General features: G+C 41.6%; 1 protein-coding gene across 1 annotated transcript in view; it reads left to right on the top strand.

Moving 5' to 3' along the window:
* Positions 1–938: 938 nt before the first annotated feature.
* Positions 939–12,749, top strand: part of med25 (mediator complex subunit 25) — a 51,898-nt gene continuing 40,087 nt past the window's right edge. Inside the window, exons 1-11 of the mRNA XM_079564653.1 lie at positions 939–1,066; positions 1,786–1,933; positions 2,007–2,052; positions 2,131–2,255; positions 3,655–3,753; positions 3,900–4,020; positions 5,121–5,277; positions 9,234–9,358; positions 9,582–9,636; positions 11,361–11,614; positions 11,993–12,091. Coding sequence (XP_079420779.1) covers positions 1,788–1,933; positions 2,007–2,052; positions 2,131–2,255; positions 3,655–3,753; positions 3,900–4,020; positions 5,121–5,277; positions 9,234–9,358; positions 9,582–9,636; positions 11,361–11,614; positions 11,993–12,091 — 1,227 coding nt within the window. The 5' untranslated portion in view covers positions 939–1,066; positions 1,786–1,787. The remainder of the gene's footprint in view (positions 1,067–1,785; positions 1,934–2,006; positions 2,053–2,130; positions 2,256–3,654; positions 3,754–3,899; positions 4,021–5,120; positions 5,278–9,233; positions 9,359–9,581; positions 9,637–11,360; positions 11,615–11,992; positions 12,092–12,749) is intronic.

Below are 12,749 nucleotides of genomic sequence, written 5' to 3'. Positions count from 1 at the left end.
TTGCACATGCCGGAGCAGAGCGAGGTGAGAGGGGGGATATTTTTAAAACTGGAAATGCCACATAAACCAGGCTCGTGAAATCAGGAAGCGTCGTCTCATTTGCTGCTTCAGAGGAGTTTCCAAAAGTGTATTTTCACAACAAACACATTTGAGGATGTGTATGAGAGTATTTAAGAGTATGTGACATGATGGTTAGTACTCTCAGCATGCTGGTCCTGGGTTCGATTCCGGGTGGGTTTGTGCCATCTTCCACATTAACCTTCATACCATGCACAGAGGGTTAATCAGACAGTGACATTTGTTGAAGGATGAGACAAAAAGATGATGGATAATGTGATAATGAAGACTCTACCCCAAGTTCTGACTGGACAATAAACACTGTATAGGCCTACAGCTACATTCACACAGTGGAGTCTTAGTATGTCCTATGCCCCCCTTTAATTTTATATAACAGTAAATTTAAATATAGGCTTATAGGCTCAAATCACCACTTCATGGCCATCTGGCTCCTATCAAGCCCTCAACAATCTGCCACAGCAAGTTGTACACAGTGTAGAGATCTGCTGCCCTCTGCTGGACATTATGCTGAACAACAGCGTTTCAATAAGACATTATTTCCAAACGTTCTCAACATGGTTTAGGCAGGGTATGGTTATTAATCATGTTTATTTTTTTCCAAAATGAGCAACAATATTGCACTGTGTGTGTTTCAGTTCGCTACCTTTTCATGTACATCTTGTGCTTTTTGTGGCAGTTTTTTCTTCTGGTTGTGTAGTATTTTTATACTAATATTTATAGTTTATTCCTATATTTTGAAGATGCAATAAAACAGATTTAAATGTGTTTTTATATTCCGTTTTCCTTTGCCTTATCACTAATGCTGTAGTTCCTGGTTGTTCCTCCAGGGGGCGAAGAGTTTTCAAATTAAGCGGCGAAGAAGAAACCATGACGTCACTTCCGTGAAAAGAAAACAAATGGTTAGCATAATGCTATAGCATCCTGTGTTTTTGGAGCGTGTTCTACTTTTTAATCAAACAGAAAGGTTTTCTAGTCCGACTAGCACCAGGTGAGTGAAGTCGCTTTAATCCCATGCAGCTAAATGAGAAGCATTTACATTTTAAACCCATTTAAAGCGTTTCCTGTTTAACGTTACTCCACCGAGACAATTCAGCACAAGTTTATATTAATTAAAGAGACTTTTATTATATGGGCACAAATACGGGAAAATATATTATACAGCCCTGTATGAAATAGTGTTTTTCTACAAGCGGGGCTGCAGATGCTCAAACAAGGAGACCAGCTCAGTGTTAACAAATACAGCGTTACATTGTGACCAAAGTGAAAGTATCTTAAAGAAACCACTTCAGAAGAAGAGTCCTGGCTCGGACTCTACACTTTGTGACGTTGACAGAGGGTTTGAAAGATTAGGGCAACATACCCTAATATAAGGAGATCTAGAGATCTATAGATCCTGTCTTCAAAGGGCCTGTACTGGATAAAACCTGCTTTAAGACCACTGCAAACATGTACTGAAACATAAAGGATTTTCTGATTTCAGTTTGTTTTCTCTCAAATGAAAACGAAATTAGTTTCACACTGGCACAATCTTGATTTGAACATTTATTGAACCACAGTCAGTACAATACAGGAAAAGTAACGTTCATTTCAATACTTTTCAACAATCTTTCAGCCAGAGTTCTCTTGTCTTCAGATTCGACCGTAGAACTTTACTGGAGGAAATATTGCACAGCCCGTCTAACCCGTCCCCCTGTGTGTTTTCCAAAGTGATGGTGGCCGGTACATCACTGATGGAGCCCACAGCAAAGCCCGGTCCGAGCCAAGTGGCCGACGTGGTGTTCGTGATCGAGGGAACGGCGAACCTCGGGCCCTACTTCGAGTCTCTCATGAAGAACTACATTCTCCCGGCCATCGAGTGAGAGCGATATCTGTGTGTGTGGTTTGTCTTGGCTCCAGTCGTGTATTAATGCCTTGTTTATTGTCTCCAGGTATTTTAATGGTGGACCTCCAGCAGAAACTGATTTTGGTGGAGATGTAAGTGGAGATTTATATCATTTATATTTAGACCGGCGTTTGTATTCCTGGTTTTACCCTCCGTGCTTCTTTTCCCAGTACGGCGGGACGCAGTATGGCCTGGTGGTTTTCAACACGGTGGACTGTGCTCCTGAGTCGTACGTCCAGTGCCACGCTCCGACCAGCTCCGCCTTTGAGTTCGTCTCATGGATCAACAACATCCAGTAAGAGACGGTCACACCTCATCTCTCTACCTTGCATTTTAAAACATTGGCAGTGGAAAGAGAAGGAAGTTTTATTGAAAGCAGTGAAACAACTGAGTTTGCTCTTTTTTAATCATAATGAAAAAAGAAAGTACCAAAATAACCCTGATCAAAAGTAGGTCTGGTACTGTGGAATATGGAGATGTTTCGTTGACGCTACTGGCTCCAGCAGAATCAGTGAAGGTAATAAATACTATAATGAGACAAAAAAAAAGTCAAATAGCCAAAATCTACTCAAACTCTAATTCTGGCACTTCAGAGTAATTTTCCAAAACAATTATTTTCACTGTTGTTGTTGTCTTTCATATTCTTTAAAAAAAAATAGTCCAAAAATCTGCCAGGGTATGTTAACCTTTGAGCACAACTGTGTGTCGTACAGAGAAATAAAGTTTTATGGTTCAGAGTTCAGACACCTTCACCAAACTTGTGCTGATCCTGTCACTCCAGAACAAGAGGAAGAATAGCACAACTTGCTGGTGTTTTGTTTAACTACACACACAAAAGGTTTTTTTCATTCATAGTTAGTGGTTGTGTGAAGCCATTTATGTTGAGTTTGATTTTTGGATTTTTTGACTACTTTTTTTAAACAATATGACAGATAACAACTACAGTGGAAAATAATTGTCTTAGAAAATTAATCTAAAGTGCCAGAATTAACAGATTTTGACTATTTGACTTTTTTTTTTGTCTCGTTATAGTATTTTATGTGGAATAATGCTTTTTTCAAAAAGCTGATTGCAGTTATTATTTACTTGTGTGATTTTCATTGGATGTTTTGATGAATGATAGAGCTGATACATTCAGGCGTGTAGGATTTATTTAAATTGCAGATGTGTTACAGCATAAGGGAAGCATTTTTTTGTATGTGAACCCTGTTTTTGCACATCATAGAAATATCTTTTATTCAATACATTTATGTTGCTTACAAGAGCTCCGTAATGAAAATCCTCTGCTGCCTGCTCACAAAAAAATCTATATATTATCTTAATTCAACACTTTTCAAGCCATTTGACTGAATTAAGGCAGTATTTTTTTTCCAGATATAACTACTGGTGTTTTCGAGCCTCATGCAGAATTTTTAGTCAAAATTTCAAAACAGACAAGTTTAAAGTGGATTTAAAAGCCTGAATGAAGCACATTATGACCCCTTTTAAAATGTTTTCCGCTGCCTGAACTTGTGTGTAGCACATGCTGTTCTGCATATCCCCACTCTTCATGTGCTTGACTTTAATGTTCAGTTTGACACTTTGTTCTGTGAAGCCGAGTCGACATCACGGCAACTCGACACCAACAACAAGCCCCGTTATTTAAATGTGTAATAATGACATGTTGTACTTTGCCTTTTCTCCTTTTTCTCCAGGTTCATGGGCGGAGGAGCAGAGAGCTGTAGCCTGATCGCGGAGGGACTTTCTGTGGCTCTGCAGCTCTTTGACGACTTCAAGAAGATGAGGGAGCAGATGTAAGTCTCAGTACTCTGACAGTAAAATGAGCACTGGCCTCATCACCACTTCTTTATCTTTGAAAGTTACTGCTGATGTGACATATTTACTTTTGCTCTACCCTCAGACCGAAGTATCTGAAAGTATTGTGTTGTGTGTTTTGCAGCGGTCAGACCCACAAAGTTTGCGTGCTCCTGTGTAACTCTCCTCCGTACCTGCTCCCGGCCGTGGAGAGCGTCAGCTACACCGGCTGCACGGCCGACAACCTCGTCAAGATCATTCGAGATGTACGAAACACAACTTCTACTTTCCTCTGGTTAATTGTCACGCAAAGTAACATGAAATACAATGAAATAAAGCAAGGAAGCACGATTACAAAGTAGTGGTTCAGTTGGTGAAATTTTCTGCATTCTATCTACTACTTTCAACTTTAACAAATGTATTCAAGGCATCATTTTTTAAGCTCTCTGTTGGTGAAAGCAGTTTAATTCTTCGTGCCCCGGTTCCTGAGAAATCAAAGCTAAACAGCTGCTAATTTTGATCAAAATCACTGTTTTTTTTTCTAGAAGCTGAGATGGGGGTTTTGTGCAACTCTCTCCTTTCCGATTAACTCCTCTCTCCTCACTGGACGGACACTAACGTTATGTGAAGAGGCAAATGCCTAAATATCTCCATTTCAAGTCAATTTTCAGTTGACAACATTGTTGACACGTTTTGAAACACCGCGGGTTTCTGCAGATCGATCGCTTCGACCGCGTGTGCCTTTAAACAGCCTGGTTCCCGGGCTGAAGACTTAACCCAGATGTTTCTCAGTCGTTCTTGGACGGATTTTGACCATTTAAAAAAAAAACTCAGAGAAACGTTCAAATCCCGACTGTTTCGATCTGTCCATGTGAAGCTGCTCTGCTTTGTCAAACGCGCTCCAGAGAGCGAGAGTGAAGTGTCGGGTTTACAGCTGTTTGCTAAGCAACACCACACCCCCTCAGACAAAAAACAAAAAGAAAGGCAATACTATTATGAAATGTCCAGATCGTGACTCTTCACAAGTTTTTGATTGTCATTTACTTCACTTCTGGTAATCACAGAGCTAAATCACACATACGGTGTATTAGAGTGTCTAGTTTTCATTTTCCATTTTTGGCACTCGCTGTGTTAACTGTATTTAGTTGCTTTATTGTCTGTGATAGTTGGGTTGTGTCAGCAAGAAAACCTTGAACCAATTCAAAGTAAGGAAAAAGATGAAACCTTTCGATCCTCAGTTGTATAGTCGGCAGTTATTTTGTCTGTCCTTTACCCACTTGTATCTGATGATGTTGCAGCATAACAGATGCATAAATTCACAGAAGAATACATTATCATAATCAACTCTTCTCTTCTGTGTTTGTAGAAAGGGATTCACTTCTCGGTTGTGGCTCCCAGGAAGCTGCCAGCTCTGAGGGCTCTGTTCGACCGAGCGTCTCCAGTGGGGGGCGCCGTGGAGCCTCTGCAGGACTACAGCCAGGAGGCCTTCCACATGGTGCTGGTCAGAGGCATCTCGCTGCCAGGTCAGGAATACAAGCGGCAGTGTAGTTGGCCATTTTATACTCGCTACTGCCACCTCAGGTCATATGTGTAACTGCAGCTTCTATATTAAGCTCATGCATGACGGTGAATAGGTCTTTTCACCTTCACCTTTTTGAGTGATGGTGCAGGATTTTCGAGGCACTTGTGGTGAACAGGTCTGGGCTCATTCTACACATTAGGACATTGCTTTAAAGATATCGTTTTTGGTCATTAAAATGGCATTGTTAAAGCAGTACTAAGTAACGTGTTTACCTTAATAAATCCTTTCCGTAGTCCCTGTGGGGGTAATACAGGTGTTTATGGGATGATTGGAGGGTCTTTCATCTCCCCCTGGTGTCTCTGGCCAGAAAACCATGTTTGCAACTTGACTGCCATCGGTGCGGAGAAAGCAATACACACTAATGTAATGACGAAGAAGAAGCTAACATGCTAACGGGCAAAGCTAGCTGCGGGCTAACGTCACTTTAAACAGTATTTACAGCCAAGTTTGAGTGAAAAAAATATTTCTATTGTATAATTGGATGCACAGTAACCCTCTCTCCCTTCGCCTTTCCTGTCAGCGTAGTATTTACTCTCCAAGACAATTAATAAGTTAAAAAATCGTAACTTGCTACTACACCTGCAGTTGCGCTTATGGCTTCTAGGGGGAAGAGTTACTTAGTACTGCTTTAAGCATTAAATTTGACTTTCTGTTATCTGCAAAAACCCTGTATAAAAAGATAGTCCAGTATTTTTGTAGAACTTGCTTTGATAAAACCCTGAATATAATTGTGTTAACAGTGTTCTAACTAAATCATTTCTTTCCATCCAGACGTTTTAGCGTAGTGTCTGTTGACTTTTCACCTCCTGACGGCCTAATTTGTAAAAAACACGTCACTCTAATTTACTTATCATTGCATAATCGAGTATCGGAGAGCGGGACGTGCCCATTATATCACCAGCAAAGCCACATTACGCAGCGCTTCAGCTCGAGTGCAAATTATGCTACATCCCTCTCCTTATGACGAATGCTTAAATCCCTCGCTCCGGTCTCTTTCATGAATCTCGCTAATGGCTGTAGATGGAGCGCTCTGGCACGCGCTTTCGTAAAATAGACAGTCCTCATTGGCACCGGCGAATCCTTGTAAATCGTTGGCCTCACTCCATTTGAGAATACGGTATGAGCGGGCTGTTATGAGCTCATGTAGCCGCTGTTATGCAAATGATGGGCTTTGTTGTTAGTTATTGCATAAATATGGCCGCACTAAACGCGAGCACGCGCCAGGCTGAGGCTCATTACAGAACATATAGCTTTGTTCAAGGGCTGCAGCATATGTCGCCGGATTCTCATTAGGGCAATGTTGGATAACGCAATGTCCACAAGAGGCCGCAGTATTTATCGCATAACCGCTGAAAGTCTTCCCTCTGACTGAGTTTCACACTTTTTTTTTCTCACATGGCCAAAGGCAAAACCTCCATGTAACTTAAAAATGTGCAAAAGTGCTTGATTTTCCTGATTTAGAGGCCATTTTAAGCGACATTTATGCTCTTCGTTTGAAACATATATGCGTGTAGCTCTCTGTCGGTGCTCTGTCAGTCGCTTTGTTTATCCGTTGTCATAGAAACGTAACAGTACATGAGTAACTGCCATAACTGCGGGGTATACAAGTGAAGAAGAGCAAACAGATAAACAGGCCATCACTGCTTTACCTCATTTTCTTGGTTATACTTCAGTAAATGTGGTGTAAAAAGCATCGTGGGTGGCGCCATATTGTTCGCAGTTCTTCATCTCCCATTTGGGTACATTTTCCAGCGCCCTCTGGTGGTAGCTTTCGATAACGCATGCTGGACGCAAAACTGGAACGCACGGATCTAAATGTACAAAATTAAAGCATAAGTTAGCCTTTAGACTCATTTAAAAGAACAGACCTTTTTATTTTCATATGCCCGTGGAAGAGCTTGGTCGCTTTTAACTTCACCCCGGTTGGAGCTATAGGAATGCATTAGGAGAGGCCAAATGCTAACAACATCTTTGGTCGTTTTGTGTGACTGAGGGCACACGTTCTTTCAAACTGAGATATGTTCTTACCTGAGCTTAGATGAGTTGATACGTACCTGTCTGGTCTTGGTGCCCGTGGAAGAGCGAGGCAGCTTCCAACTTCACTACGGTTGGAGCTATAGGAATGCATTAGGAGAGGCCAAATGCTAACAACATCTTTGGTCATTTTGCGTGACTGAACACACGCACAAAAACCAGACAGGTACGCATCAACTCGTCTAAGCTCAGGTAAGAACATATCTCAGTATGGAAAAATGGTAGCCTGTTCCTTTAAAGAGACTTGATGGAAGTTGGTCATTTTATGCTCACTACTGCCACCTCATGTCTAACTGCCTGGGCTCATTCTACACATTAGGACATGGCTGGAACATGTAGGGGATGAAAATACTTAGTTTTAACATGTTTTAAACTCCATATAGTCACCTTTAATGGGGTTTTTCAAAGTTATTATGCCACAGTTTAAAGGTGTATTAAGTAACTTTTTATGCAAAAAAAGCATGGCACCTTAAATTTCCCTCACAATGGCCTCTACAACGCTCCATTATTTTGAAGGGTTTCTGGTGAGAGGGTCCATCAGCAGTGAAAACCTACTAGAAACTCAAAAAAACAATTGATCCTGGAACATCATAGACACCACTGTGATGGAAAGTAAAGGTGCCATGCTGATCACTGGGTCACTAAAAGGTCAAATATGCACAAATATCAAGTTTGCTTTTTGTATTAAAAGTTCCATACTGCACCTTTAGTGAAAAATCAAATTAAGATATTTAAAAAAAAAAGTGTTTTAGTAAATTATCACCGTAATGGAATATTCAAGACAGTCACAAATACCTTAATGGTTTCTTACTTTCTGCGACTTCTAAACTTTTTATTTTTATTGATCCGATCCTGCATGTGACTAGTGTTTTCTGGGCTTCTCTCTTTCAATTGCTGAAAAATCAACAAATGCTGCAGTTTTCACTTTTCAGGGATCTCCCATAAATTTGGGCTCCACAATTTCAGAAAAAAATGTCTAGGAGCTGCGAAGTGCATGTTCTGATCCGCGCTCCAATTTCCTTCACCACTTAAAGGGGCTGGATGCAAGTTCGCCATTTTATACTCACTGCTGCCACCTCAGGCCATATTTGTAACTGCACCTTCTATGTTAAGCTCGTGCATGACGGCAATTCGGACTCGAAGTGACACCTTTTTGAGTGACAGTGCAGGATTTTAGAGGCAGTTGTGGTGAACAGGTCTGAGCTTATTCTACACATGTAGGGGGAAAAAATTCTTAGTTTTAACATTTTTAAACTCCCTATAGTCCCTTTAACAGTTATGTTAGCATTCTGTTGATCATAGCCATGCTGCAAATGAGCAGTTTCAGTATGACACAGTATACTGAAACTACACACTACACAGTATGACATGAAGGTCTTGCTATAAAAGTGCTCCTTTGACATTTCTGTGATACTGATTATTTGTCTTAAAAGGCACCAGACGCTTAATAATCCGTAGCTGTCACCATGCAACCATACTGTACATAAGGGCCATAAATGAGTCCCCGAACTGTCTGTGGAATATAATGTTCTCCCTGTTCATTTGTCGCTTACGTTTTATAACATAGAGTAGGTCTTCTTTAGGTTGATGTTGTTTCTTTTTAATTTAAAGCCGCTAAAACTAAATATGTGTACATTTTCTTACATATTATAGCTGTTTTAAATTGTCTTATTTTGGAAGGATTCGTTGATATTTACTTATTAACCTGATTCATTGAGCTTGTAACATTTCAGAGCCACTGATGATCTGTACAGTGATCAGTGGAGACATTTACTTTGCATGGAGACCCTACAGTGATTTCCAAAAGCATTCAAAGACAGTGCGCGGCTTCTTTAAATCCTGACCGTTCTCTTATGTTTCCAGTCTCGTCGGTGGGCGGATCAGGAGGTCACAAACCAGTGCTCCCGCCCCAGCCGCTGCCCGCCGTTCAGCCCATGGGAGCCGCCCCTCAGCCCACAGGACTCATGGGCTCCAGCCACCCATTCCAGGTACAGCCGGCTCCAGTCAGCTTCACAAGTAATCGTATTTATTAGCGCGATAAAGAGTCAAGCTTTCCAACAATGCTCCAAAGAATTACACAACCATTCTTGATGTCGGTAAAATTACCATCGTTATGCAATTTTAAAGCCTCTCCTCACCATAAAAACGTCACATTATGCTTTTGCTATCACTATTACCACTTGATATAAAGAAATGTCTGTCTGCTTTCAGAATGCCCACATGGCCGCACAGATGGTGGTGGAAGTTGCAACCAACCAGAAACGATGTAAGTTTCAACTAATTCAGTGTTTCCCAACCGGGGGGTATGCGAGAGTTTAGCAGGAGGTACTTGGAATAATTTCAGAGGATTTACATATAAGAATCAATATAAGATCAAGATTAATGAGAGGTTTAGTCGTTTACTAACTAATCCACAACACGGCCAAGACCGGTAGTGCTGGGAGTTTAAATGAAAGGACCATGGGTTTAGAGGATCTGTATCATGCTGTTTTAGCCATCCCAAAGCAAGGTATAGGCATTTATATGATATATTGTACCTCTACCACTATGGAGCACTATTTTTTGTGTGTAACCGGAAGACATGACAGGTAAGAAAAAAGAACAGGCGTGTCCAGAGTAGGTTAGAAAGAGCTCCTTCTTCTCAGCTGTCAGTCCAAACACGACATCTGTTCAGTCGCTCAGGGGGTGCGTTTGTTTTTACTGCAGGGGCAGCGCTGACACCTCGGGCACTTCTGTTTTATTAAAGGATCTATATCATGCTATTTTAGCCATTCCAAAGTTAAGTATAGGCATTTATATGAATGATTGTACTTCTACCGCTATTGAGCACTCATTTTTGTGATAAATATAAGTGTTTTCTGGAGGTATTTTTCAAACCCGGAAGACACAACGCTTCGATTCAGTTAACTCCGCCCCCGCTCTCCGCACATACTTTACCGTAATATAAATAAACAGCAATAAGTGAAGATACTTCACAATGCAGTTATAAGGAGTTGACATCTGCAACACAGCTTAATAAATGGCTAACACACATGCTAATATGCTAACCCGCGTTTGGACTGACTCACCGCTCTGGTCCATCGCTGTTTACATTATGGGACTCGCGTTGGTTATAAAAGTTAATCCACTTTGATTCAGGCGAAGGTTCACCAAACATCCATCAGTGACAGTCAGAGAAAAACAACCAGAATAAGTTGCAACGAGCTCCATCTTCACAGCTGCAGCGCAAACATGACTGATCTGTTCAGACGCTCAGGGGATGTGTTTGTTTTGGCCACAGCTGACTTGGAAGCACCTCGGGCACATCCTTTTTTTTTTCTTCTTTTTTTTTTCTCTTTGCATCTCTCTTACGACAGAAATAATGAAAAGGGTGGTTTACAAATTAAAATCAGTCCGTAAGCATAGAATTAAGACATTACATTACAGACGTCGAGCACTTCCGTTCCGCTATGTCGACACAACTGAACAGGTCAGTCGTTCACCAGGACGATTACTGAGAGCTGCGTGAATGAAGCCACAAACCACTCTGGGGGTGTTTTTGATGGAAATAGCATGACAACATGGCTAAAAGCTCTAAAAAGTCGATTTTGCATGATATAGGACCTTTAATTAAAATCAGAGTGTCACAAGTGAGTCGTTTTCCAGGAGAGGGCGGAGCAACTTCTCAGAGAGCAGGATTCAGGAGGATTGCTTAGAACTGCGTGAATGAAGCCAAAAACACTCTGGGGGTGATAAGGAAATAGCATAACAACATGGCTAAAAGCTCCAAAAAGTCGATTTTGCATTATATAGGACCTTTAAAAACTTTACAGGAGGGCCGGGCCAGTTGTCTTTTGGGGCGGTTCAGACAAGCATAGTTCACAAATAGTCTGTAATCACCGTAACACGCCTTAACAGCAGTGCCTTTCTTGATACAACATTAATGGCGTTTCTCTATTCGGGGCAGACTGAAGGGTTCGGCTTTATAAATGTACATATTTCCTGTTCCAGTCCAGAGCATCAACCAGGGTCCTCAGTTTGGGAACCAGCCCAACATGGCCAGCGTGAAGCTGAACACGCCCAGTATCTCCACGGTAACCACAGGCCCCTCCTCCATGATGCCCCAAGCCCAGGTGCCCCAGAACCAACAGCCACAGATCCAGCCCCCCGGACAGTCGGTGGCCAGTCAGCAGCAGCCTCCTCCACCGCAGCAACAACCGCAAGGACCCAACCAGGCCACGACCGCCACCGGGCAGCCCAACATGGTAAAGATCATTTACGGTTATTGAATAAAGAATATGTGTACTAAAGTATTGCCTTTGCTATGATGATAAACTGACTGGGAGCTCCGACATATTCAATGAAATCTTATTGTATATTACTGATTGAACCTAGTGAAATGCTAAGACTGCAAATGAAGTTAACTTGTAGAAAACAAAAATCGTGGACGACTGACAGTCTATATAAACATAAAGACTACTGTTGTGCTCAGCTAAGCCGCTGTGTTGAATGGACCATGCCATTCTCTGATTAATCTGCCAGTCAGCCTTATTTCTTAACATTGTCTTGTTTTGCCACTGAGTAAAATTGTCAAAGTGTTAAGAAATCTGAAACTGAAATCTGACGCTTTTTTGTGCCACCAGCCTGGAGTTTCCGGAGCTCAAGGAAATGCCAACGCCATCGGACAACCCCAAGGCCCCAACAAGGTGGTGGCCTGGTCCGGAGTGCTGGAGTGGCAAGAGGTAACACTTTCTACTCCTTTTTTTTAAAGTTTTTTTTTTTTGGACTGTAGGCTTTATTAGACAGGGCAGTTCAAGGAGAAAGGGGATTAAGAATGGATGAAGAGACAGTCAGCAAATTGTCGGGGCCGGGACTCAAACAGAGGACTGTGAGGTTAGGTTGAGACGTCATGAGTCATATCAGGCTCGCTCCTTCATTCACCTAAAGTATTCAACCATCCCACAGATAAGAAATATGACTAGAAGCTTTAGAGTCTTTCTAGTTGGGGTCATCTTTAAAATTGCAATTTCGATTTTATTGCCATCTCGAGTGTATCATGTCCTCAGTAAGTCGTAAAAAAAAGCCATCATTGATTATTGTTCCCGCGAATAACAGCTCATCATTGTCACCTCTTCATCGGTTTCACTCAAGGTCACATCGATCGGGTTTACAGCACAGAGCTGCTGAGTTCAGGAAACCTAGGTAAATGATTTTTATGTCTCGCGAGCCCGGGCAGCGTCTGTGATTCTGTGGATGGACCTGATCAATCCTGGATCGACTGTGTTCATTCAGAAGGCTCTGTTTTGTGAAATCGTTGGAGACAGTCAGACTGAGAAGAGGAAGACATGCATAAAGAACGTCCAAATGGCAATCAGGTAGAAGATTTATGGTTTGTTTTTG

Source organism: Gobius niger (genome assembly GCF_951799975.1).
Source record: "Gobius niger genome assembly, chromosome: 10".
NCBI classification, from domain to species: Eukaryota; Metazoa; Chordata; class Actinopteri; order Gobiiformes; family Gobiidae; genus Gobius; species Gobius niger.
The sequence above is the reverse complement of the archived record's forward strand: the minus strand, read 5'-3'. Positions and strand labels throughout refer to the sequence as shown.